The sequence below is a fragment of the Melanostigma gelatinosum genome, assembly GCF_949748355.1.
Source record: "Melanostigma gelatinosum genome assembly, chromosome: 7".
Classification (NCBI taxonomy): domain Eukaryota; kingdom Metazoa; phylum Chordata; class Actinopteri; order Perciformes; family Zoarcidae; genus Melanostigma; species Melanostigma gelatinosum.
Window position 1 is genome coordinate 1756076 of NC_136640.1, and position 27500 is coordinate 1783575.

At 42.8% G+C, this 27500-nt stretch overlaps 3 protein-coding genes across 3 annotated transcripts in view; 2 read left to right on the plus strand and 1 right to left on the minus strand.

Annotated features, from left to right (window-relative positions):
- Positions 1-787, minus strand: part of LOC306779564 (GTPase IMAP family member 8-like) — a gene marked incomplete at both ends in the record, with an annotated part of 2529 nt that extends 1742 nt beyond the window's left edge. Inside the window, 4 exons of the mRNA XM_079271531.1 lie at positions 1-112; positions 210-450; positions 538-692; positions 772-787. The exon at positions 1-112 is cut by the window's left edge and continues 212 nt beyond it. Of these exons, the coding sequence (XP_079127657.1) occupies positions 1-112; positions 210-450; positions 538-692; positions 772-787 (524 nt within the window). The remainder of the gene's footprint in view (positions 113-209; positions 451-537; positions 693-771) is intronic.
- A 2839-nt stretch (positions 788-3626) lies between these two features.
- Positions 3627-26958, plus strand: LOC306779565 (alpha-2-macroglobulin-like; the record flags this gene model as incomplete). Its single annotated transcript, XM_079271532.1, has 36 exons — positions 3627-3706; positions 3846-4026; positions 4684-4840; positions 6204-6256; positions 6400-6420; positions 6876-7041; positions 7125-7209; positions 7298-7442; positions 7826-7943; positions 8046-8155; positions 8234-8401; positions 9065-9292; positions 9756-9819; positions 9924-10069; positions 10952-11101; positions 11657-11800; positions 11897-11987; positions 12087-12234; positions 12843-13068; positions 14036-14162; positions 14252-14373; positions 14448-14499; positions 15389-15472; positions 15904-16080; positions 16284-16359; positions 16840-16996; positions 18587-18661; positions 19271-19433; positions 19518-19699; positions 20995-21207; positions 21476-21588; positions 21706-21796; positions 22542-22610; positions 22702-22807; positions 22898-22937; positions 26142-26958. The coding sequence occupies 36 exons, from the start codon at positions 3627-3629 to the stop codon at positions 26956-26958; spliced, it is 5145 nt and encodes a 1714-aa protein (XP_079127658.1).
- Positions 25447-27500, plus strand: part of tbcela (tubulin folding cofactor E-like a) — an 11595-nt gene continuing 9541 nt past the window's right edge. Inside the window, exons 1-3 of the mRNA XM_079271252.1 lie at positions 25447-25578; positions 25942-26058; positions 26142-26200. The gene's annotated coding sequence lies outside the window, so the exon portion shown is untranslated. The remainder of the gene's footprint in view (positions 25579-25941; positions 26059-26141; positions 26201-27500) is intronic.

Sequence of the window (27500 nt, forward strand, 5' to 3'; positions counted from 1 at the left end):
TCCGAGGCCCCGGACCGGTCCGACATCACCTGGTACCGGTTCCCACATCGCTCCAGCAGCCAGCGAAGAGTCCGGCCCTGTCGCCTGATGTGCTCCTGGATGGGGAGGCCTCCTGCAGCACAGATCAGACCTCATTGGTAGAGCTAGACCTCAAATGGCCAATCAGCAGAGAGAGACGGAGTGAGCATAAACAAATGATGTTGGTTCACCTAGCGCTTCTCCGTGGGTGAAGAGGACCATGGCTCTCTGCCAGATGGGGGTCTGGAGCAGCCTGAGCTGGGCCTCCATGGCCCTCCACTGCAGCTGACCGAAGCTGGAGGTGGAGGGCAGCACCAGCAGGATGACGTGGAGCTCTGGGTGGCAGAGGGTCAGACCTCTGCACAGCTCCTCAGATACTCTATCTGGAGTGATGGAGTGGGACATCCACCCTGGGGTGTCCACCACCGTCACCTGGTGGAGCACATGTAGTCTGAAGTGAGTAGAGCTTCAGGGTTAAAAGGGAGCAAATCCAAAACACTGAAAACTTTAAATATTCACTTGTATTCCACAGACGGTGGCGTGCTCCTTGGAGCTGCGAGTTGTTTTCTTGTGAAAGGCTGGTTTCCCCAGGAAGGTGTTTCCTGCTGAGCTCTTCCCACTTTGTTTCTCTCCCAGTAACAGCACCACCACTCTGGACTGGGTTGGCTCTGGGCCTGACAAACAGTCCCAATCTCACATTCATACAAACTCAAATACAGCTGCACACACTGTGTTTCAAATAGAGTAACTCACCGTAAGACGCTGCCATGTCGAGCTGAACACGCTTCTCTTCTCTTGTGATTCAGCTTTTGGTATCGAGGTTTGACCTCATGTTTACTTCAGCGTTAGTCTCAAAGTCCACGAGAGAGAAGTTCCTGAGAAGTGGCAGATACACTGAGGCCATAAAACATGAAGACACACGCACGCGCACACGCACGCACGCACACACGCACAGGACTACACTGAGACTGGTTCATAGAGGATCAGGACTACACTGAGACTGGTTCATAGAGGATCAGGACTACACTGACACTGGTTCAATAGCGTCCTCTGAATGCGTCACACTGTTCCTTTAACGTTTCGCTGCATGTATTTATTTTATTCCGCTCCAGGGTGTCGTTCTATAGATCCGATCCAGCGGCTGGAGGACTTCTTCAGATCAAAATGTGAGGCTGCAAAGCTCGGACTACAGAAATAGGACACGTGGGGATAACGGAGCAGCAGGAAGTAGACCAGGCCACTTTCATCATGATCACTGAGCCGTCCATCACAAGACAATGCTGCGGACTCTACGGAGTTAAGCTGATGAAAAGTATATTCTGTCATGAAAATTAATCATGTCACTTAAGTGTGATTCTTTTTTGTGAAGTTCTTAGAATTAGAATTATACCCTTTATGACAGGCTGAAAATACTTTTGTATTTAATTGTTGAAGAACTATGAACATTATTCACTTGCATGTAAAGAGTTGAATTCCCTGTTGAAGTAGCGTTGCAAACAGTAACAGGCTGGTTGTGTCTCACCTCCATACAACATATAAATCAATGTATAAGATGAGTCCTGGACCCATCAATGATTATTTTATTGGATTTGATTTCTAATAATAATAAAACACTAATTCTTTGCCGTCCTACATTAATTTGAAACTGTAAATGTTGAATTAAGATGGTGAAATGAAAATGAAATACATCCCAAAAACAAGAGTTGAAAATAAATAAATAAATACTGGTTCCTAAAGCTAAAAGAACACGGGAGCTATAAATTCCCATGATGCAACACAACTACTAGCACCTTCTGTCCCAGAATGTCTCTTGTTTGTCCGAAAGTTTCAAAAGTCCAGTATCAGCTCAGCGATTGGCTGAAATCCAACAGTCTCCTCCTTGACTTTTGACCTGCTGTCCGTCCTCCTCGCTGACCACTTCCTGTTGACGGTGTCTCTGCATGCTCAGCTTATCATCATATTTGGTCATCTTCTGAAAAGCCTCACTCAAGAATATCCTCCTCTCTCCCTCATGGCTCAAAGCATTCAGTGACTATTCTCACAGTATTCAGTGACTGTACTCTTCAGTGTAATGCATTCAATGATTATGCTTTCATGGTTCAACACTTCTGTAAGTAAACATATTGTAAACATACAATACATTCCTAAAGTAAATATAGTGTGACATTTTATATCCACCACTAGGGGCGCCATTAATCATACTAAGAATGCTTTTAAACACTCTGACCCATCATACGAACATTTTGGAGACACAGGTGGTGAAGTGAAGTCAGACTGTAGAAATTAAATGTGAGAGGCTTCATTTTGCATATATGACAAAGTAACGTTAGCTTATATGACAAAGTAACGTTAGCTTATATGACAAAGTAACGTTAGCTTATATGACAAAGTAACGTTAGCTTATATGACAAAGTAACGTTAGCATATATGACAAAGTAACGTTAGCTTATATGACAAAGTAACGTTAGCTTATATGACAAAGTAACGTTAGCTTATATGACAAAGTAACGTTAGCATATATGACAAAGTAACGTTAGCATATATGACAAAGTAACGTTAGCTTATATGACAAAGTAACGTTAGCTTATATGACAAAGTAATGTTAGCTTATATGAAAAAAGTCACATTAGCATGTAACCAGTTATGTTGGCATTGATGAGAAAATTACATTCGCACATGTGAAAAAAGATTAAGTTTGCATATATAAATGAGTAAAACTGGCATATATGAAAAAGTTACGTCAGCATTAATCAAAAAGTAACATTAGGTTACATAGAAAAATACATGACGTGAGCATAGATATTAAAATGATATTTTTGTGGTAACGTTGAGGCAAAAGGACCTGGTGATGGTAACATAGAAGAGGCCCATGTATCACGGCCCAATTTAACCCCGTGTCCCCAATGCACAGAACGAAATGCTTTGTGCAACATCTTAAATTGAGAAAGTACAACAATATGACAAAATATTCTGTAGAAAAAAAGACATTCTCATTATTATAGGTGGAGTGGTGATCTGATTAAATCCTTAAAATTGCAGTCAGTCTTACACTCTATGTTAAACAAGACAAAGTCTATAAATGATTGACTCATGGTGTCACGCTTCTGGAACAGAGCAGACTCAAGCGCAGAGACAGGCACCGGACACAAGATGAGGTGGAAAGCAAGGTTCTTTATTAGGCACCAAGCAGTCATCCACAGGAACACAAAACAACTCCAACAGGGAGCGGACCTAAACTCCCAAACTGTAGCAAGGCAAAGTCACAAATCACAGAAGCAAACACGAGGACAAAATGCCGAAACATGAAGCACAGACGAGGCAGAACACAGACGATCTGACAACCAGAACAGGGAAAGCAGGGGAGGATATGTGTGTGTGGTTGTCAGAGGGAAAAGCCAGGGGCAGGTGATTGAACACAGCTGAAGTGAATGAGAACAATCAGGAGACACACACATGAGGCAAAGCCTAATCATGACTGATGGGATACCTGGAATACCTTTGAAGGGTTGCATGATGATGAGTGTGTGGGTGGGGAGCGGGGGCGGGTGTCTCTATTGAGGCTATTTAAAAGATGCTGATCAGCTTCCCCAGTATCATCTCAGTCAACCATGGGTCGCCCCGGGATTCAGATGTGGACGTGGACACTTTGTGTTTTCTTCAGCTGTGTGGGTCGAGCATTGGCAGGACCGTAAGTTTAACCGAAACTGTCTCAGAAAATTAATACGCGTGTGGTTGACTTAATTGAACATGAATCTTTGCTGCCAGTTTTGGAGTTTCTTCCATATCAGATCCAATAAGATCTCTGCTGTTTGTTTCTGTGGCTGTAGGCAGTACATGGTGGCCATTCCTGCGACTCTTGAAGCTGGGGCTGAGGCCAAATTCTGTGCGAGTCTCCTGCAGCCCAACGAGACTCTGGTCATGACCGTCACTCTGAAGTCTTCAGAGGCGACTGCAACCCTCCTTACGCGAACGTCCAACACAGAATTTCATATGTGCACTGAATTTGAGGTGAGCTCTCAAGATTTGATTCATTTGCTCATTTCCATACAATTCATTGAAAATGTGTTGATTAAAAAACAACAAAACCTTGACGGGACCAATATGTTAGTGTGGAAAACTATTGTGAGCATGTATGGAAGAAGTTCCATTGGCTTATATAAAACAAGAAACATTAATTCATATGAAAAAAAATACTTTTAGCATGAATGAAAAAGTAACATGAACTGATATGAGAAAAAGTTCTGTTACACACTCAATTTAAGGTGAGCTCTCAAGATTTGATTTGATTAATAGGTTGTCCCAGAATCTAAACAGGCAGTATGAGTTCAAATCACAGAAGCTTCGAAAAAATATGTTGGCGTGGAAAACTATTGTGAGCATGTGCAATAAATGTTCCATTGGCTTATATGAAACAAGTAACAATAGTATATATGAGAAAAGTTTGGTTAGCACTTAACATGTTAAATTTAAGGTGAGCTCTCAAGATTTATTCATTTGCTCATTTCCAAAACATTCATTGAAAATGTGTTGATTAAAATACAACATTAGAACCTCAATGGGATTACGCAACACATATAGAACACTCACACAGATCTATAAACAACAGCACACACATATATTCCTGAATTATTTTTTCAGTGTTCTTAAAATATTTTTTTGTCACAGGTTCCTTTAACGCCGGATGAAGAAGTGCAGAATTTCGAGGTGGAGGTACGAGGCCACACTTTTTACTCAAAAGAAGTCCGGAAAGTCCTGATCAAAGTTTATCATCCAAAGACATTCGTCCAAACAGATAAACCAATCTACGTCCCTGGACAAACAGGTAACCTTGAGTTGATGATCTATGATGTTGTATACAATATGGTACCACACTGTAATATAGACAGATTTCCCCTTTAATAGTAATTGGGATGTGAGTGCAACACAGGGTAGAACATAATGCACCTTGCTTGTTTGGAGTTAAATGAATGCAGCAGTCCTTGCTTTCCTAAAACGTTTTGTATTTCATGTCACACGTCAACATTAACTCACACAGGAAGTGAGAAATGAATAGTGTGCTCTCAAGATTTGATTAATTTGCTTATTTCCACAAAATTCATTGAAAATGTGTCGATTAAAATACGGAGAAATTAATTGTGTGGCCGAGAATTTCAGCAGGCAGATGGATTACAATCACGGATTAGAAACAAAATGTTAGCGTGGAAAACTATTGTGTGAAAAAAGTTCTGTGAGCATATATGAAAAGCTACATCGGCACATATGTAAAAAGTCACGTTAGCATGTGAAAAAGTTGCGTTCGCGCTAATAAGAATAAGTTACATTCGCATATGATAAAGCAACATTAGCTTCTATGAAACAAGTTACGTTAGCATATAGGTAAACAGTTATGTTAGCATATATGAAAGACTAACATTAGCACATGTGAAAAAAGGTTAAGTTGGTATATATAAATAAGTAACATTGGCATTTATTGAAAAAGGTGACTTCAGCATTTATGAAAAAGTAACTAGCTTATTTAAAAAAATACATCAGCATATAAGAAAAAGAAACATTAGCTCGCATGGAGAAAGTGATGTTAGCATAAATGAAAAAGTAACATCAGCTAATATGAATAAAGCTACATTAGCATATATGAAAATTAACATTCGTTCATAAGGTAAAAGTCACGTTAGCATGTTCGAAAAAATAACATCAGCTTACATGAAAGAAGTTCCATGAGTATGTATGAAAACGTTATGTTAGCATATATGAAATGTTAGCTGTTTTCTTGCTGCACCAGTGAAGAGCAAAGATCCCCACCGTCCAGATATCATATGAATTACGTTAAACTATAAGCTATCTTACTTTTAGATTGGTGCTTTTCATCATCACCAGTTTCTGTACAAAGTGATGCACCACCAATTTATTTTAAAATCCAATGCTGTGACCAGATTACTGATAACTAATAATGAGCTGAAAGGGAGGTTTTCCACTCATTGAATTTGTAATATGTGCAGTTTTATGGCAGACAACAGAGGGAATAACGTAAATGCTAATAGCTAATGATTCTAGCTTTTACTAACTTGTGAATTCAACAGTAATGATATCATTTCTGAGCAGTTTTACTAGCCTGTTAGGATGTTTATCACTGTTGTAGAAGAGCTGCAAAAGCTTCATGTTGAATAATCTCTCTTTATTCCTCTCAGTGCATTTCAGAGTCATCACACTGGACTCCAAGTTGAGACCTGCCAATGGGCTGGTGAGAGTTTGCACAGTCTCTTTTCTTTAGATCTCATTCACGAAACCAGTGACAGTGATACTGTTAGATAACGCTGCAGGTTTTAAAGTTATGTAATGAACCAACTTTAACAAATCTCCATCTTTCTTCTCTTTCTTTTGCAGTACAATATCATCGAAATTGAGGTAAGACCAATAGGAAAATATCCACACTTTAATACACAATACATTAGACTGAAAGTCATATATTTTTTTAAACTATGATAAATGAATACCTCAAAGCAAGATGGTCCAGTTCACTTATTTGTCTTTTAGAAATGTTGAGCTAGTAAGTGGACCTTAAATTAAGATTTATTTGTCCAAATACATTAAACTTAATTTAATAATATATATCCTTTAATTCTGCTGGAAGTTCTGTTTGTGTATCTGTAACTGGGCACTAATATTAGGCTGCATTGATCGGGATCAGTTTGAGAGTAGTTTCAAATAGTTAAATTGTAGGGAAACAAAGAGTACACATGCTGTCCGTTCCACACTATTTTGTATGTTCGAATATGTAAAAGTGTGTGATTTGGAATACAGAAATATAACTTCACACCAAATGTATGGCCTAGTTTTTCACATTTACTTTTATTTGACAGGATCCTAACAACAACCGGATTGGACAGTGGCTGAATCAAACGTCCAACAGTAAGATATTGCAGCTTTCATACGACTTGAACTCTGAGGCCCGTATAGGGAGGTACCGAGTTATTGTGACAATCGGGTTGGAAAAAATATATCACAACTTCAAGGTGGAGAAATACGGTAAGTTCCTTTTTTTCTATAACCTTCCATTTCAATCCATTTGTAATGAAGCAAGAATGCTAATAAACATATTTTGTCCCCAGTTTTGCCTAAATTTGACGTAAAGCTAAATGCATCCTCTGAAGTAAGTATCGATCAGGAGGAAATCAAAGCTGAAGTATGTGCGATGTAAGTAAGCGCCCCTTTGCCCGTTACACTCCTAAATAATTCTAAAACTGGTCCAGTTTGGTGAGTGAATGAATGTCCTTCTCATCAGGTACACATTCGGACAAGCTGTTCCAGGCAGTGTTGACGTTGAGATGTGCCGACCTCTAAATAACTATAGGAGGCATCCAATCAACCCTAGAGATCCGCCGGGAATCCCTGACGCGGTCGCCCCATGCCACAAGGAGACAAAGCAGGTACGTTTGCTCCGGCGACAGTCTCATCTCTGCTTAAAAAAAGGTGCATATAAGGGTTGACCCAGGCGCCAATCTTCAGCTCTTAAAAAGTGAAGTAAACGCTGAAGTTTCTTAAAACCTGCATGGTTTAAATAAACTTCAGGTGGTTCCTCAGGTGTCGTTGCTGGGGCCCCTGGACATTTGTGTGAAAGTGTGCGAGTGTATTTACATGTGTTTTGTCTGCATACACGGAGAGTGAAGCATCTCCTAAACTTTACACGCGTTCGTTAACTGAAAAAGCGGAACAAATGGCCCGTTTATAAGTTTGATTTATTAAGGAGTAACCGTGTTAAATGGGGTAAGTTTGAAATGACCTTTCATTTTATTTCATTGTTCTTTTCTAGATGGACAACAAAGGCTGCGCCACGTTTATCTTCACAATGTCAACTTTCACAAAAGTTTCGCAAAAGGTGCTGCGAGATGACCTGCAGATCCGGGCCAAAGTGGAAGAGGAGGGCACAGGCAAGTCATATAATATTCTATATCATATTTATATGAAGAAAAGAGAGAATTACACTGCCGTGTTATGAAACAGTTGTTGTAATGTGGAGGCTTCTTGTACAGGTATTTCACGCCAACAAGAGCAGAGAATAAGGATTTCATACGTCGTTGGAAAGCTGTCTTTCACCGACACGCCCAAGATTTATGACGAAGGCTCAAACGTGGAGGGAAAAGTACGAGCATGTGGCCTTCACGTCTTTGTTGTGATTTTAGACGTGGTGCATTCTCGGTGACTCTGTGCTTTCCAACAGGTTCAAGCGGTTCATTACAACAACACGCCCATTCCCAACATGCCGCTCTACCTGTTCGAGGGTGAAAGAAGGTCATCACACCGGCTGCAGAATCTCACGACCAACAACGATGGAGTCGCCACTTTCTCATTCAGCACGGCTGAACTTAACGGGGACATCCAACTCCACGTAAGTAAGAAGTAGCACTACACTGGTTTCTCGAGGTGCCGCCATCGTAGCAAGTAGCCGCATTGGAACTGTTTGCAATAGAGAGGTGAAGCCCCGCTCCGTCCGGTGTCACCCATGGGACCAAATTCTGGAAAAAAATATGACTGGTAGTCAACAGCGAAAGAAATGTGTTATTGATCCCGTTTGAATTCGGCCATTAATTACACATAATAATGTTTGTCAATTTAAAAGATAGATTTGCAAGTCAAGAAAGTCTCAAGTTTGTCATAGTAACATTTAGTTTTGTGTGAAACCAATCAGTGAACAACATCTCTTGTCTTCGACTATGTACGTCCCCAACTAACATGGCCGTTAGCTTGGCTTGCTAACTAGCTAGCTAACTTAGCTATGTTCCAAATGTGACATTATCTTACTTTGTGACAAAATGAAAATCTGTAGACGTGCAAAATTATCTTTTAGATTGACAAACATCATATGTGTAATTCATGAACAATTCAAACGGGATCAAATAATTATTCGTCTCACCGTTGACTACCATTGATGTTTTCATATACTCCCATGGTGTTCTAGTAGGAGGGGCTTGACTTATCTCTAAACCTTAACATTCACTTTGTCTGTAAAAACTTTATATATACTTTACAGAGTTTCTTTTCTTCTTTCTAGGTCGGCAGCTTGCCGACATATGGCTACCCCGGTTACAGAACGCCGTACTATGAGGCTGGAGATCACACCGTGTCGTTGGTCAGACCTTCAACTCCACACACTCAGACGGTCAGCTCCCTGAAGCTGAAGCAGAATAATAACCCACTTCCATGTGACACAGAAGAAGAGTTCACCATCCAATACACTGTGGTAGGAGAAGCCCAGGGCTCCGTGGATGTGATGTATCTGGTGAGTGAAATATGAGAGACGACGGGGGAAGATGGTTTCATGACTTTTTACATCTGATAACTGACATCTGGCTCAAAGAAAACACACTTATGACTTTTAATTCCGGGTTTATGAACGCAGCTCTACCTTCTGATAACATAAAACACGAATGTCTCTTGCTCGAGCCAGTTTGTCCCAACTGGGCTTCTGTAGAAACATGGCAGCACAAAGATGGCCGGCTCCGTGGAAGATGACCTGCTCCCTTTGTAGATATAAATGGCTTTTTCTAAGCTAAATAAAACATAACGATTCTTAATTTCAGGTGATTAGACAACTGATTAAAACATAGTTACGAATATATCGTTTTCCATTGCTGCCAATTAATCCCCCTAAATGTTACCCACTGTTTTGTCCTTTAATAACAGCAAACAGCTGTAATCTGCTGTTCAATGAGGTGTTTTCTACATCATTCATTGTGTTGCAGGCCTTATCCCGAGGAGTCATCTTCATGCAAGGAGTTCAACGGGTCGTCGTGCAAGAAAACTCAGGTGAGCAAAGAATGAAATGACCCTTTAAAGCTAGCAAATAATTCAGTTTTATTGATGAATGGAGGTGATTGTGGTTCATATATGAGTTGGTTTGTTTGATTCAGTGAATGAGGGCGAGGTGTCCTTTAACCTGATGGTGTCTGCTCACATGGCACCGTACATCCAAGTTGTGGCGTACGCCGTCCTCCCCAGTGAGAACGTGATCGCCAACAATGCCGACTTCCCCGTCGAGAAATGCTTCGGTCACAAGGTCAGTGTGAGCTGAAGACGTCACCGTGCTAATTAAATAAATAACAAATATAAACTTGTAAAATTAAGTTTTGGTGATAAACTTGAATGAATCAAGTTGTTTGAAGGAGATGTTTTCACATGAATATAAAATAGATATTAGAGATGAATTATGAGCTGTTTAACTTCCTAACACGAGCTCTCAACAGATTATAATCCATCATTAAAACTGCTCATGACAAGATATTTTATCAACAACATTTTTATTTCCTTACCATTTGAATTGCATGTTTTTTTGCCAATAACCATTATAGATGACGACAACAATGTAAAAATATATAATTTAAAATATTTGACAGTTTACATTGACTTCAGGATAGTTGACATTATTCCGTACCAGTGCTTTACCCTACAAGAAGCATTTATATTGACATTTTAGGAAAAACAAATAAGCCGTGTATTTTACAGTTACCGTACGTTTTGAAGGTGATGCTTTTCTAGGAATGCGTCTTGGGGTAATTGGGGCGTCATAAGGGTGTCAACTCAATGAAAAGCCAGTAATGTAACTAGAAATGAATCTTGGAGATTATTTTTTGTTCGAGTAAAATACACATTGGTGTCATGTTGAAAAGACCATAGCTTCTCATTGATGCGTAGTTATGAATCCCACTGCTCCTCCAGGTAAGACAGTGTAGCTGGTTGAGGCGGAGACGATTGGTTCAGGTTAGGAACTCGAGTAGTCAGGGGTCCGGATAGCCCGTCGGTCAGAACACAGAACCCCCAAATAATCCGGTTCCGGTACCTCGGCGAGCACGGATGCCAAATCCTCGCGCTCGAATGCTGCCAAGAAGAGCAGTGAGATTCATAACGCCTCATCCACCGCTAACGGTCTTTTCTCTGCCAGGTGTCCCTGGAGTTCTCTCCGTCCTCGGCCGTCCCAGGAGAGGAGACCACCCTGCAGGTGACGGCCCAGCCAGACTCTCTGTGCGGTGTGAGCGCCATCGACCAGAGCGTCCTCATCAAGGAGCCGGGGAAAAGTCTGGACGCAGACAAGGTAGCTAACCACAAATCCATCTGCATTTACTCCGTTAACGTCATCAGTTCATCCTCCTGTCGTGGTCAATCTGTCTTTCTGTTCTCCCTCTTATCAGTTATACATTTTGAAAATGGAAAACAATTTAAGATATGAAGAGTCTGCCTGAAGGATAAAGCAACTGTTTCGACAAATGAAGTTCCCCAATTGTCAGATCTTTATAGAACAAATAACATTTTTACGGTTTACAGCTTTGAACCATTTAGTTTCATTTAATTTTCACAATTTAAACAATAAAATAAAAACAAAGATAACAGAGATGAATAAATATCACAGTGCAGGAAGAGGCTAAATGTTAACTTATTTGAAGCCTCCACCTATAATATTACAGGGAACATAAAATTAATATGCAGAAGACGTGACTACACAATATATTATTGACAAGATATTTTTACAATATATGAAATGTGATAACAATATTAATACATTACAAACAACAAAAGAAAATGTTATTGTGTTTGTGTGAGAGTGAGCATGGACTTGTTCATGTACCTCTGCCATGCCTTTTCTCTTCAGATATTCAACCTGTTGCCCGTCTCAAAAGTCTCCTCCATTCCATATATGACTGAAGATTCCATCGAATGTTTGCCCGTGAGGCCGAGAAGATCCATCTTGCCGTTCCCCGATGTGCAGACAGAGGACGCTCACACGACTTTCGCGGTACAAACATGAATGCACAATATCTTTATATTGTTTCTTTGTGTGTTTTGTTGTTGCACATTTCAGTTGACGCCTGTATGTTGTTGTGTTATCTAGAATCTGGGGATGAAGATGGCAACAAACTTGCTAATCCGAGTGCCTTCGTGCCTCAAGTACAAAGGAAGAGAATTCCGCCAGGGCTACTATGGTGACTTATGAGTTATTTTGCGCGATTGTCACATTGCTGACTCTTGACCAGCATTAAACAAGTTTCCTTCTGATGGATTATGTTCTGCTTTATTTTTAGGTATTGGTTACGGGTTTCACGCTGCTCCTGAAGTAGCCAGATTGAACGCACCAGCAGTGGTTGGAGTTTCAGGTCCTGATAATTCACCAATAGAGACGGTGCGCACTTTCTTCCCTGAGACCTGGATATGGGACCTGGTGGAAGTGGGGTGAGTTTTCTTTAAACCACAGTCCTTCTCTCAAACGTCCTGTTGTATTTACAGACATTAGACTTTTTCTTCTTATTTAACCTGATGGCTCTGAGGACGAAAAATTTCAACTCACGAGAATTGCAGCGAATGTTGAAGCTGCATTCTCTCTAGTGTCCACCAGGGGGCGACTCCTCTGGTTGTATAGAAGTCTATAGAAAATGACTCTACTTCTCTCTTGATTTATTACCTCAGTAAACATTGTAAACATGAGTTTATGTCTCAATCTCTAGTTTCAAGTCTTCTTCAATACAGCATGATGTTCATTTAGTACATTATGGTCCATTTAGAGTCACACAGACCATAAAGCAGGGGATGCTTTAGGGCGGGGCTACACAGTGATTGACAGGTCTCTACCAGAGTCGTATACGGCGTCTCTACCACTACGTCACTCGTCCTCAGTCCAGATATGGTCACTTCCTGTTCACTGGCTGCAAAAAACAGATGGCGACATTTTTCACTTCTATTCGGCGTTAATCGGCTCACATTGTCGCTCTTTGACGAATCTGAATCATGGAAGTCTGATGTTGAAGTTGACAGAATGTCTCTGTGTGTGTCTGCTGTATCAGAGGCTCTGGAACGAAGGACGTGTCCCTCACCGTCCCAGACACCATCACCACCTGGGAGACGGAGGCCTTCTGTCTGTCCCCTCAGGGTTTCGGCTTGGCCCCCCGTAAAGAGATCACCGTCTTCCAGCCCTTCTTCCTGGAGCTCAGCCTGCCCTACTCCATCATCCGGGGGGAGCACTTTGAACTGAAGGCGACCATCTTCAACTACTTGAGCAGCTGCATCATGGTAACCGAGGTGTTCATGTGGACTTGAATGCTAATGTCAACATGCTAACGTGCTCATAATCACAATGCTAACATGCCGATGTTTAGCAGCTGTAATGTTCACCGTCTTATTCCTTGATGAGACGAGATCCATTCTGGTACCAGGTTAGTTTCTCTTTCAATTTCCGCTTTAGATTCTCAGTTCATCGCCATAACGCCGCCGCAAACACTGAACATCTGAACTTTGTCAAGTTTACGACGTAGTTTCACAGGCTGCCATTTTTATAACATCTGGGTCGAGTGAATACAAAAATTAAGGCCATTTAATTGTATTACAATTTGTCTTCTCTCTTGACCAATCAGTGGTCTGCGATGTTTTAAAGTGACGTCGATGCTTCGCGTGTTAAAGCTGCATTCTCTCTAGTGTCCACCAGGGGGCGACTCCTCTGGTTGTATAGAAGTCTATAGAAAATGACTCTACTTCTCTCTTGATTTATTACCTCAGTAAACATTGTAAACATGAGTTTATGTCTCAATCTCTAGTTTCAAGTCTTCTTCAATACAGCATGATGTTCATTTAGTACATTATGCTCCATTTAGAGTCACACAGACCATAAAGCAGGGGATGCTTTAGGGCGGGGCTACTGTGATTGACAGGTCTCTAGCAGAGACGTATACGGCGTCTCTACGTCACTCGTCCTCAGTCCAGATATGGTCACTTCCTGTTCACTGGTTGCTAAAAACAACATGGCAACGGCCTTAATCCATGATGGAGAAGCCGGACGCACTCTCTTACCAATGTTCTTGTAAATGTTTGTCAGTTTTCAAACCGTCAGAATTTGATATCCGCTTTAATTTGGAACAAAAACGTGCACGACGCAGCTTCGTAAAGGTCAAAATGTTGCATCATCACCATGCTTGGGTTTGATACGCTGTTTGCAGTATAAATGTCCAGTTTTAAAATGTTCATTGTTGTCTCTTTTGACCAGGTCTCCGTGGCTCCGGCCCCCTCCTTAGACTACACCCTCACCCCCCTCTCCGGAGACCAGTACACTGCCTGTTTGTGCGGCAGTGAGCGCAGGACCGTCAGCTGGACCATGGCCCCCTCAGCCTTAGGTGAGAGTCAGGCTTTCATCCACACTGCTGGTACAGCTGTGGGATCCACCTCAGACCAAATGATTTGACTCTCCTGGACCTTTTTTTAGGCGTCGTGAACGTGACGGTGACCGCCGAGGCCGTGGCGTCTCACGCTTCTTGCGACAACGAGATCGTGAGCGTGCCGGAGAGAGGTCGCATCGACGCGGTCACGCGGTCTCTCATCGTGAAGGTCGGTACTTTAAAACAAGATGACAAAGTCAAAGGTCTCGGATGGAAAGTCTCAATGATTTTGTTTCCTCTCAGGCTGAAGGAATTGAGATGTCAAAGACCTCCAACTGGCTGCTCTGCCCGAAAGGTCCGTGTGTTTCACACCAAACATCAGTTCATCACACTGTTGTAGAGCAGATTCATTTCATGTGATTATTGAAAGTGACTGTGAGGAACTTCTGTCTGGTGCTGAACCAGTCTCAGTGTAGTCCTGATCCTCTATGAACCAGTCTCAGTGTAGTCCTGATCCTCTATGAACCAGTCTCAGTGTAGTCCTGATCCTCTATGAACCAGTCTCAGTGTAGTCCTGATCCTCTATGAACCAGTCTCAGTGTAGTCCTGATCCTCTATGAACCAGTCTCAGTGTAGTCCTGATCCTCTATATGAACCAGTCTCAGTGTAGTCCTGATCCTCTATCAGATGGTCTGTTTCTATAGAGTTGTTCTTGATGCTCGTCATCGGAGCCACCGGGTCGGATTCTGGTGAAACCAGATGAACTCATGCAGGTTCACCAGAACCTCCTTCAGCTCAGACTCCAGCAGAGACCGGTCCACCGTGGACAGACCCAGATCCTCCAGCAGAGACCGGTCCACCGTGGCAGACCTTCTCCTCTCTGGGAGTCAACACCGACACCACGCTGCTGGAGACCCAGGACGTGTTGCTGGACCCGCTGGAGGGAAGGAAGGCGCGGGAGAACCAGAACCAGGACTGAGAGGAGCAGACTGTCAGACCTGCTGCAGTAGAATGAGAGGTTTTCTAAAGGGACTCTGGTGCTCAGAGACACGACCACTTTAGTCCACAGGGACCAACAGAATCAGCACAACATGAAAGTTCCTCACAGTAGCTTTCAATACATTTGATAAACCATCGAGCATCTTATTTCCAGTCGGCCCTGTTTCAGTTCATGATCCGCTCACCATCCGTAAACCTGAATGAGGTTTCTGTTTATTGCTGATCTGTTTGTTCTCTGTCCACAGGAGAGACTCTGACTGAGGAAGTAGACCTTCAGCTCCCCGGGGACGTGATTGTTGGATCAGCCCGTGCTTCAGTATCAGTCCTGGGTAAACTAATCAATCCATTTTGGTTGAGTTTTGCTGTTAACGAAACAAATCGTTACACTTTCAAATGATCAACTTGAGATTTAAAACAAGCGAAGAGATTCTTTCAGTAGATGCATTTAAAAAACAGCTTCGTGGTGTTTTTATCAGAGCGCAACAGAAAACACAATCCTATTTAATAAACTGGAAATACACACTCCGGTACAGTAGAAGCCCCTCCATGTACAGCTTCTCATCACGTACATTTATAACAAATACCACACATTACGGTAATCAGCGTTGTTGTTCAGTCTTTGTTCATCTTGATAATAATATCGGCATAAACACGGCAGCGTCTTTTTCATTGTTTGTACCATATGGTTTATACACATACATTTATACACAGTTCCGTCCGGTCTCCACTAATATGAGGTTTCGTTTTTGTGTGTGTGCAGGTGACATTCTGGGCCGAGCCCTGAACAACCTGGATGGGCTGCTGAGGATGCCGTACGGATGTGGGGAGCAGAACATGGCGCTCCTCGCCCCCAACATCTACATCCTCCAGTACCTGAGAAACACTCAGCAGCTCACCTCCGCCATCAACGACAAGGCCATCAAGTTCCTGACCAGCGGTGAGTCCAGCAAAAAAAACGCATTTAAGACCTTAAGTTATGAGAAATGTTCCCACAGTCTGGTGCTGGATGCACCCTGGTGGTGACCTTTGTTTGCCGCCTTTCTTTCCCCCTTATTTCCTGTCGTTAAAGCGTACAAGACTTCTGACAGACATTTACTTTAAATCATGAACTCAATAAATATCAGTGTGTGTGTGATGCAGGCTACCAGAGACAGCTGAACTACAAGCACCTTGATGGAGCTTACAGCACGTTTGGATCAGGACCGGGGAACACCTGGTGAGAACAGTGATGATGTCATACAGTTTAGCTTTTCAGGGCTTGACATTAACCCTCTGCTTAAAGAAAATATGCTTTTGTTTTGGGGTTCAATCACTAATACTACAGTGTTCATCAGCCAGAAGCTTTCAAAAAACTGTCAAATAAAACCCAACACGGCGACGGCCGTAATCCAAGATGGCGACGGCAAAATCGTTGAATTTGAGTCTTCGAAACATCAGTCCACAAACCAACGATTGACGTCGCCATGACCACGTCCACTTGTTATATACAGTCTGTGCTTTACTGTGGAGCCCTGCTTTCATACTGACTGAGTCGATGATGAGATTCCACTTCATCAGCATGTTGTGATGAAATGTGACGTCACTCTTTCTTAAAACCCTGTTGTCCCTCGTGAGAAGTTCTTCAACGTGCTACACGAACACAAGCATGTACGTGACGTCTTTTTTAATCGTTTTAATGTCGCAACTTCCTCCTCAGGCTGACTGCGTTTGTGGTGCGATCGTTTGCCAAAGCCCAGTCCTTCATCTACATCGACCCGATAAAGATGGAAGAGTCCGTGAATTGGCTGAAAAATAAACAAAAAGAGAGCGGATGTTTCGAAATGTCAGGAAGACTCTTCAACAACAGAATGAAGGTAAATAAAGTCACACTGGAGTTAGCGTTAAAATATGACTTTAAACATCAGTCGTAACTTCTGTCATTTGAACAAGTTTCACTTGACAGAATTGAGACTCGTGTTCCTGTCAGACCTGCAATTTCCTCGTGACAATCTGTGAAACAGGACACGGACACTATTTACTAACTGGTATCAGCAGTTGTGCAGCCAATTGGAAAATAATCACGTTTCAGATCGTATCACAGATCAGATCAGCACAAAAGAAACTAATAAAGCGAATTACTTTTAGATTCCTGATCACGTGTTTTTTTGCCGCTGATACTAATTATTGATCATTGCTGATCCATATTAACAGATACAGATCCCTTTGTTGTGTGACTGGAGCAGCTGCTCGACAGAATATTTGTATTTACTTTCATCGTCTCAAAAATCATTTAAACAGACGGTGCTGCTAACGCTACTAGCTCTCCTCCTGTTGGTTAGCCGTTAGCGGTGCTGCTAACGTTACTAGCTCTCCTGTTGGTTAGCGGTACTGCTAACGTTACTAGCTCTCCTCCTGCTGGTTAGCCGTTAGCGGTGCTGCTAACGTTACTAGCTCTCCTCCTGTTGGTTAGCCGTTAGCGGTGCTGCTAACGTTACTAGCTCTCCTGTTGGTTAGCGGTACTGCTAACGTTACTAGCTCTCCTCCTGCTGGTTAGCCGTTAGCGGTGCTGCTAACGTTACTAGCTGTCCTCCTGTTGGTTAGCGGTGCTGCTAACGTTACTAGCTGTCCTCCTGTTGGTTAACGTAACGATGGCCTGCCTCGGTCGGCGCTAGCTGCTATTGGCCTGTCTCGAACGATTCCGTCGTGACGCCCTTTCCGGTCATTACGCTGTCATTTTTTTCAGCAATCGCCAACCAAATGTAAATAATATTAATTCATACATATCAAATTATCTATGTACGTTTATATGTCTAAATACTATAGGAAAGTGACTTTGATGAGAGAAAGCAGAAAGAACGCTCGGGCGACGCTAAAACAGCTCAAACGGAAATTAAGGAGCTTTTATTGCATCATTTGGAGTTGTTGAAGCGTGATATCTTATTGTGAAGGACAGAACTACGGTCCCGGATGTGTTGACAGCATTGATGGTCATTTTTGCGACCCTGGAACAAGCGAATATCCCCGAAAAACCAGCAGCAGCCAGTGTTTACAACGAGGATAGAAGTCCCCACGGATTAGGCCAATAGCAGTGCACGGCTAATTCACCGGTGTTAGCATCGTTTTAATGACTCTGGTAAAGGCAAAGCTAACTGTAATAATTACAACAATATTTCGTTTGAAAGGTACGAAGTTTAACTTCAGTTTAACACCATTAAATCAACTGAAAACATTACACGATCATTTTTATCAACATTGTAAGTGAATTGTATTGAAACATTAGCTAAAAACTGTCCGGTTTGGGGTACAACTCCGTTATTTACACTGTGATGGTCAACGTCACACTGTGAGGGGGGTCCGTACGGCTCATCAACGGTCCGTTACTCCTCTACTGGTCACCAGTGATCAAAGTCTCGATGTTGGATGTTCTCTGATGATCTTTGTGTCTCATCATGTTTCCTCTGCAGGGCGGCGTGTCTGATGAAGTGACTCTCACTGCTTACATGACTGCTGCCTTCCTGGAGATGAATACGGCCGTAGAAGTGAGTAGAAACAACTAATGCACCACGAATAATATAACTTTAGATCACAATTTTCCTTTGTAATGATTTGTACACAAACCAAGAACTTGACACAGACAAGAAAGAAATTCCCCAAAATCAACACAAACCTTTACAAAAAGTACAAATCAGTGAGGAAATGAACAAGTTCATCAAACCAAACTAAGATCAAACTCAACAAAATACCCAAAACTCACACACGTCTTCTACAGTTTGGTTCAATACCAGAAACTACCACTAGGTGTTGCTGTACTATTTATATTAAAGTAAATGAAAAGAATAATAAATGATAAAAGCTCGCGAGAAACGGCTGTAATGAGTTATTATAGTTTCTGATATACTTTTTTGTAAATAAATGTCAATCTTAGTTCATTTTGTATTAATATTATAACATTATTTCAAACATTCAGTCTGTCTGAGATTGTCGTTTCTTGTCAGTTTTATTCTATCAACAGCAGGTCAATCGGATTCTTTTTGATCTTTTTCTTCCATTAACTGAAGTTCTTTGTCTAAAGTTTTGCTGAATATATGAATTCGTTAGAATGAACTTGTTGTAGAACAATAAAACGAGTTGTTCGTCATCTGTTCCAGGACCCTAGAGTACAGAAGAGCCTGTTGTGCCTGAAAGAGTCCATGCGGGACCTCAGTAACACCTACACCACGGCTCTGATGGCGTACGTCTTCACCCTGGCAGGAGACATGCAGACCAGAGGCCACCTTCTGGGGCACCTGGACTCGGTCTCAATACAACAAGGTGAGTAGGGATCCTCCTGAAGGAAATCTCTCATTCATCACTGTGAATGGAGCTTCACGTGTCTGTTTTTACGTCTGTTTTTAGGCGGTTTCCTCCACTGGTCTCAGACTTCAACGTCGGCCTCTCTCTCCGTGGAGATCAGCTCCTACGTGCTGCTGGTCAAACTCGGCGCCTCTCCGACGGCCGAAGACCTCGGCTACGCCACGCGCATCGTCAGGTGGCTGACGACCCAGCAGAACCACTACGGAGGCTTCTCCTCCACACAGGTAGGAAAAACACAACGGGAAGCGTAAAGTGCTGGACTGAGTTAAAACGAACAAAGTATTCTCTTCTGGGACAAACAAACTCTGGCTTAGCTGTGACCTGTAGAGAGGTGAAGTCCTGCCCCTTCAGGTGCACCACCATGGGACCTTATTTCAGAACAAATATAATAATAATAATAATAATAATAATAATAATAATAACTATTTGTATCGCACCTTTAAAAACAGAGTTTACGAAGTGCTTTGACAGACAAAGCAGCAAAATAAAGGCAATAATGAGACAATCGCTCCGATAAAAATAGACTAAGAAATAAATAAAAAGTAAAATAAATTTAGTCAAATACTTTTGTAAAATCAACCAATGAAACAGAAAATGTGTTGGAAATATGTACGGGAGACAAACTGTCAATTTCTTGTGAAATATTAGTGTGGCTGCTACTGCCCGAAGACGTTGCATATCTATCTATAGATCTATATATATCTAGATATTCTATCGATATATCTATATCTATATTTCACGCCAACATTACCAATAGTGTCGTTGAGTTTCAATTGAACTTTTCTGCATTTTAGATTCTTAGATTGATTCTTGTCTTCGTGATGGACAGTCCACAAATGGCTCCCGTCATTTCTGTGTTGGAGATCACCAAAATATTATGCTCAACAAAGAGGGAAGACTCTGCAGAACACGTTGATATCATTTTGATGTTTGGTGTTAATAATGTGAGCTGCAGAGCAAAATACAAAACTGGTACGTCTGCTTTCTTTGAGGAGTTAGTGGTGAGATTAACATGGAGCAGTTGGTCGGAGTTCATGTCGCTCTTTGAGCCAAATGTGTAAGTCGGTTGGATTCCATAGACTCACGCATGCGACAAACACGAAATGTTCTGTCATTTTGGCCACAAATTGTGGGACTCGGTGCAATTTATTTGGAAAAATCACAGAAGACTTTCATGCTCTGATCGTGATGTCATCACTCTAGCGCTGAACATTCCGTGCAACACACACTCATTATAAAATCTGAAACGGAGCCAAAATGTTCCTGAAACTTAATCTGTGACTTCATGAAAACTGTGCTAGCTATCAAAATGTCCCTTTGGCTCAAAGTGCAGCGTTTTGTCAACGTGTTAAATTGACAAACGTGTAGTTTGTGGCACAATTAAAACGGGATTAAAATAGAAATTCAACAGTTAGAGACCTGAAGTTGGTGAAGTGAACTGCTACATATGAAAGCTGCTGCATGTAGAAACAAAAGTGAAATACATTCACGCACATGAAGTACGTTGTGTGTGTTGTAGGACACAGTGGTGGCGCTTCAGGCTCTGGCGCTCTACTCCACGCTGGTGTTCAGTCCCGGTGGGTCGAGCACGGTGACGGTCCGGTCTCCCAGCGAACAGCTGACGTTTGACGTGAACCAGAACAACAAGCTGCTCTACCAGGAGAAGCTGCTGCAGGACGTGACGGGAAGGTTCATCCTGGAGGTGCAGGGCAGTGCATGCGCTGTGATGCAGGTCAGTACGTGCACCCCCACAAACACTGATGATACGACCGAAAGTCAAATTACCACCAACAAATGTCTGTTCTGCTCCTACTTCATTTCTATGCCCGTAACGCAGGAGAAAAGACAGATATACGTTTCATGTTTTAGTGGGAGGTGATTTAACAACATTCTTCAGACTGTACTTCTCAAGCCTGATGCATCATGAATTTGAACAATTTTGAGGAAAAGACATTCTTGTTTATGAATATTAAAGCTCCCCTTGTGTCCCTCTTTCTCAGCTTTCGCATCACTATAACATCCCGACTCCCACTGCTGTCACCACTCTCAGTGTCGAGGTCACACCAGAGGCCAGCTGCCCCAGCAAAAGACTCACTCTGAGGATCACGGTCCAGTAAGTGGTCAGCAGGCAGAGCCCCGTGAACTCAGTAACCGTTGGTAGTGATGCGTGGGAGACGTGTTCATAACTTGGGAGCAGATCAACATCAGTTTTTATGTCCTTGTATTGTAGGTATATTGGAAAGGAGATCAGTACAAACATGGTGATCCTGGATATGAAAATGCTCTCTGGGTTTGTCCCAGACCCAGAGTCTTTGAGTGCGGTGAGTTTCTTACATTCACTGTCACCTTTAGGCCTCATCCACACTGCTACGTGTTCCTGTTGTGCTCTCTGTCCAGACCACAGACTGCATGTGAGAAGTGGACGTAGTCGTTGTGACTCATTGGTTTGTGGATGTTTTAAGGGGCTCCAGTTTGGCATTTAGGCCGTCGCCGTCTTAGCTTTTTTATCAACCAGTGAACAGGAAGTGACCACATCTGGACTGAAGAGTGAGTAGAGACCTGTCAATCACTGTGTAGCCCCGCCCTAAAGCATCCCCTGCTTTATGGTCTGTGACTCTAAATGGACCATAATGTACTAAATGAACATCATGCTGTATTGAAGAAGACTTGAAACTAGAGATTGAGACATAAACTCATGTTTACAATGTTTACTGAGGTAATAAATCAAGAGAGAAGTAGAGTCATTTTCTATAGACTTCTATACAACCAGAGGAGTCGCCCCCTGGTGGACACTAGAGTCATTTTCTCCATTTAGAGTTATTTTGTGAAGTCAGAATTCACGCTTTGTTAGTTCATTCAGAAAGCAAGCATTTTAAAAGTTATTTGCTTGTCGTCTTGTTGAGAGCGTTTGGATCGATGCGTGCTATGCTAACATGCTAGCGGCTCCATCGACACTCAAAATAGCGTCATCGCTGCTAAACGTAGTCGTGTGGATGTAGCCTTGGTAGAAATAGAAAGTTGTCGCCTGTTGATGACGCACCCGGCTGACTTGTGGTCTCATCGCAGCTCAAAGGCGCCCTGCTGGTGGATCGAGTGGAACACAACGGGGATCACGTCCTGGTCTACATAACGCAGGTGAGGAGGAATTCACAGCCGGGAAACGAGACTCGACGCTCCAACATGTTGTGACTCACGGCGGTGTCTTGTTTTCTTTCCTTCTCAACAGTTACTGAAGGAGGTACCCATCAACTACAGACTGGAGCTCATTCAGGAGCTCCCTGTGCAGAACCTGAAGCCAGCCGTGGTCAAGATCTACGACTACTACCAGCCGAGTGAGACCCGAAGAACAGTCATCGCAATACTGATCCTAGTCATACATGTGTTCACTGTCAATCAATCTCTTCTTCTTTGTTTTCTCTCAGGTGACCAGGACGACACAGAATACATCTACCCGTGTTCCAGGTAACAATCTGTCACATGCAGGAGCACTGCTATGGCTCTATATGCTGAATGTCATTTAATGAGCAAAAACATTTTCACTGCAACCTCAAAAAGTCTGTTTAGTTTATTTATTTATTGTTGCACAATTGAAACAAAGATAACGGAGGTGAATAATATCACAGCGCAGGAAGAGGCAACTGGGCTTATTTGAAGCCTCCGCTTGTTACAATATTACAGAGAACTTAAAATGATTATGCACAAGATATGAATACACAACATATCAGTGACGAGATGTTTTTACAAGATATGAAATACGCACAACATTTTAGAATCGGTCTGTAGATCCTCATCAATGTCACAGTGAATGTTTGTGTTTATGTTCTTGCAGCTTGAAGAGGGAAGCAGAGTCGAGCGGTCGCTGATTCCAGTGAAAGATGCGTGTTGTGTTCCTGAACACCGCGTCTACAAACACTCAACACATGTTGTCCTTTTGCAGCTGTGAACTATTGTATGACGGACAATAAAGTGATGTGATGTGAATGCGGCTCCTAAAACTGTCTTTTGTTGAACTTCGACTATTTCATCGCATTCCAAAATGAAGAGCACTTTTATATTGTCCCATTAAATCCTGGTATCTCCCCCATAAACACAGAAATACTGCAAAAAGCAGTAAAATGGTAAACAAATGCGTAATGTGAGTCACAAGGTGTAATTATTCTGAAACCACTTTGATACAGATAAAAAATAAAAAGGTTTTCTAAAGAGACTGTGGTGCTGGGGAACACTACCACTTTTGTCCACAGGGACCGCCAAAAACAAAAAGGTCCTTTTTAAAATGCCTTAAATATCTGAGATCATTAAAATGTCTAACATAATACTTTAAGTTTACTTTAATTTGGAGCTTGTTTGATGCAGTTCTACATATGACAGGACAGTGGTTACACTGGCATGTCCGTCCGTCCGTCTTCCTCCTCTTATCCGGGGTCGGGTCGCGGTGGCAGCAGGCTGACTCAGACCTCCCTCTCACCGGCAACATGTCCAGCTCATTGTGGGGATCCAGAGGCGTTCAGGCCAGCTGGGAGATGTAGTCCCTCCAGCGTGTTCTGGGTCTTCCCCGGGTCTCCTCCCAGTTGGACGTGCCTGGAAAACCTCCAGTGGGAGGCGTCCAGGAGGCATCCTGACTAGATGCTGAACCACCTCAGCGGACTCCTTTCGACGTGAAGGAGCAGCGGCTCGACTCCGAGTCCCTCCTGATGACGAGCTGTCTAAGGCTGAGCCCGGCCTGAGTGAGAAACGATCCATAAGCAGCCACTAATTCTACAAATCTAATTATATAAAACAAAAGCATTATAATATTGGTGTAGACTGACCTTAATCGACCAAAAAATATATATATAATATACATGTTTTAATATTTATACACGAAATGATCCCGTACGTGTGTTATGATTTTAGTTTTATTTTATGAGATGTATAGAATATATATTATTTTGATCAGTAAATAAATCAACATTCATTTCATTACCACATCTATTTCCTGACCGATAACAAAGCATCCGCTCTCCTGCGATGACCTCTGAAGAGTTCTGTGATGTTTCATGAGGTGATCCAGTACGATAGTAGGACCTGGACCTGGTCCTGGTCTCCTCCATGGAATGCAGCCGTTAACCCTGCTTGTTCGGTGCTCCTGTGCTTTCCCTTCAGTAGCAACGAGGAAAACATCTGGAATCATGACCTCCAGCAGCAGCAGCACAGTGACGTCATCGTCTCAGTTCTATTTTATTTTTATGTTTGTTCTATTTGATAGCATTTCATAAAAAACAATCAAGGACTACACATGGCGTAACTTTAAAGGAAGTCGATAAATAAATAAATTAAAGGGGGAGAGCAAAAAAACTAACAAGCGACGTCACTTCCGGGATGTATGTGAGAGCAAAATGACAGCCGGTAGTTTTCATCAATAAAGGGAATCAAAGTAGACATCACAGGTATGTAGAACAACGCGTCATGTTTTATCAGGTGTTGACACGTGCGCTCGGCGTATTGTCACGAGCTGATGATTGAATGTATGATGTCATATCTCTGCGATCTGTGATCCATCGAGCTGCTGTCAACAACCTGCAGTCTGCATCGATTATACAGATTCATTTAGTGTTGAAAACGTGTTGTAATTATCTTAAAAAATCTAGCGAAACGCTTTTTAGTAAAAGCCAGACTCCGTTTACAAATATGTATATTTGTAATCGTTTGAGCCTTATTAATTTACATATAATATAAAAACGCGACAGTCCGACATTTCCCTCATTAACGAGCGTTGCACGAGACTTCGGCGTTAATCTCGTAGAAGAAGAATCACCGGAACTGTTAGAAATCCTCTTCCGTCCTCAGCCTGCCTGTTGTCAGGACCACCGATCACCGGACCGATGGTCGGTGCACGGTGCGGGGCTCCTGCTCCTCGTGCTCGTATAAACAGTCTAAATTGTGGCCAAATAACTGCTGATTTGTCAAAAACGTGAAAGCCGAATGTAGCGTGCTCTGTGCTGAGTCGCAGGACGTGTGAGCGCGTGCAGAGAACAGTAAAATCAGGACTTTCTTTAATGGGCTTCAGAGACGAACTCTTCACAGCTTCTCTCCCGGTTACTCCCGCGAGAGGCTCGCGCTGGTAAACATCAATCATCTGTTATAATAAGTATTCCTCTGTTAATAAGATGTTTGCTGAACTTAAGAGAACTTCGTGCTTATTGTATTAGCATCGTGTTTCATGAGATGATTTCTGATAATCAATGATACATTGATTATCAGAGTTCTGAGTTCAGTCATCAGAACCCTTTGATCTCTTCTCTACTCAGACGTCTCACTGCTGCACAATGGTTGAGCGGGTTCACACGTCGCTGGGATTGATTGTGTTGATATTGGTTGACGTTTTAAGTGTTATTGCACTGAGGTCAGGAGGTCAGTGAAGCTGCTGTTCAGCAGGCTGTAGCTGCTCTGTGCCGCTGGTTGATCTCTGACTGATGGTCCACAGTGTCATGTGGTGAGCCCACCTCCCAGTCCTCCCTCAGCCGGTCTGTTCACAGAACACTGGGCTGAAGAGGGACCAGCGTCTTCTGGAGACATCTGACAGCCAACCAGCCACTCTGGAGTAAGACGCCATACGATGAATAACAATAACAATGTTTGTGTTGTGTATGAAATTAATAAACTGACTGCTGACTTCTCTGACAGGCCGTCAGTACAAACACAGGAGAAGACTGTTGGTAGCGGTCCAGTGCAGGTCTCCTCAGGTGAGACGCTTCCTAAAACATATCGGAGCCAAGAGGAGCGTGACCTCATGTCCTGCAGGACTGTGGATCAGAGCCAAGAGGAGCGTGACCTCATGTCCTGCAGGACTGAGGATCAGAGCCAAGAGGAGCGTGACCTCATGTCCTGCAGGACTGAGGATCAGAGCCAAGAGGAGCGTGACCTCATGTCCTGTAGGACTGAGGATCAGAGCCAAGAGGAGCGTGACCTCATGTCCTGCAGGACTGAGGATCAGAGCCAAGAGGAGCGTGACCTCATGTCCTGCAGGACTGTGGATCAGAGCCAAGAGGAGCGTGACCTCATGTCCTGCAGGACTGAGGATCAGAGCCAAGAGGAGCGTGACCTCATGTCCTGTAGGACTGAGGATCAGAGCCAAGAGGAGCGTGACCTCATGTCCTGTAGGACTGAGGATCAGAGCCAAGAGGAGCGTGACCTCATGTCCTGTAGGACTGAGGATCAGAGCCAAGAGGAGCGTGACCTCATGTCCTGTAGGACTGAGGATCAGAGCCAAGAGGAGCGTGACCTCATGTCCTGTAGGACTGAGGATCAGAGCCAAGAGGAGCGTGACCTCATGTCCTGTAGGACTGAGGATCAGAGCCAAGAGGAGCGTGACCTCATGTCCTGTAGGACTGAGGATCAGAGCCAAGAGGAGCGTGACCTCATGTCCTGTAGGACTGAGGATCAGAGCCAAGAGGAGCGTGACCTCATGTCCTGCAGGACTGTGGATCAATGTCTACAATAAGACTTTAAACCAGAGATGGGAAAGTTTCCTTGAAATAAATAATCCAGCAGCGATCAGTCGACGAGGAGGGCCGGACTCAACAATAGAAGAGTGAACGGTGACACATTTCTTTTCATGCTTAAACACAATATACTGCAGATTAACATAACGGGATCATTTGTTATTTTATTTCAGCTAAACCGCGACATAATTCATGTTTCCCTGCAGCAGATTCCACAGCCAGGCTCCACCCACCAAGCGCTCAAACACACGGATCCTCGTTTTATCGATAGAAACATAAGCGATGAGAAGAAGAAGAAGTTCAACATGAACGTCGTGTTCCTCGCTTTACAACGAGCTGAAGACGCCTCCTCGTCTTCCTCGTGTCCCTCCATGTTCACTATCATCCTCTTCAATCATCAATGATCAGTTATGAATATGATCATCAATGATCAGTTATGAATATGATCATCAATGATCAGTTATGAATATGATCATCAATGATCAGTTATGAATATGATCATCAATGATCAGTTATGAATATGATCATCAATGATCAGTTA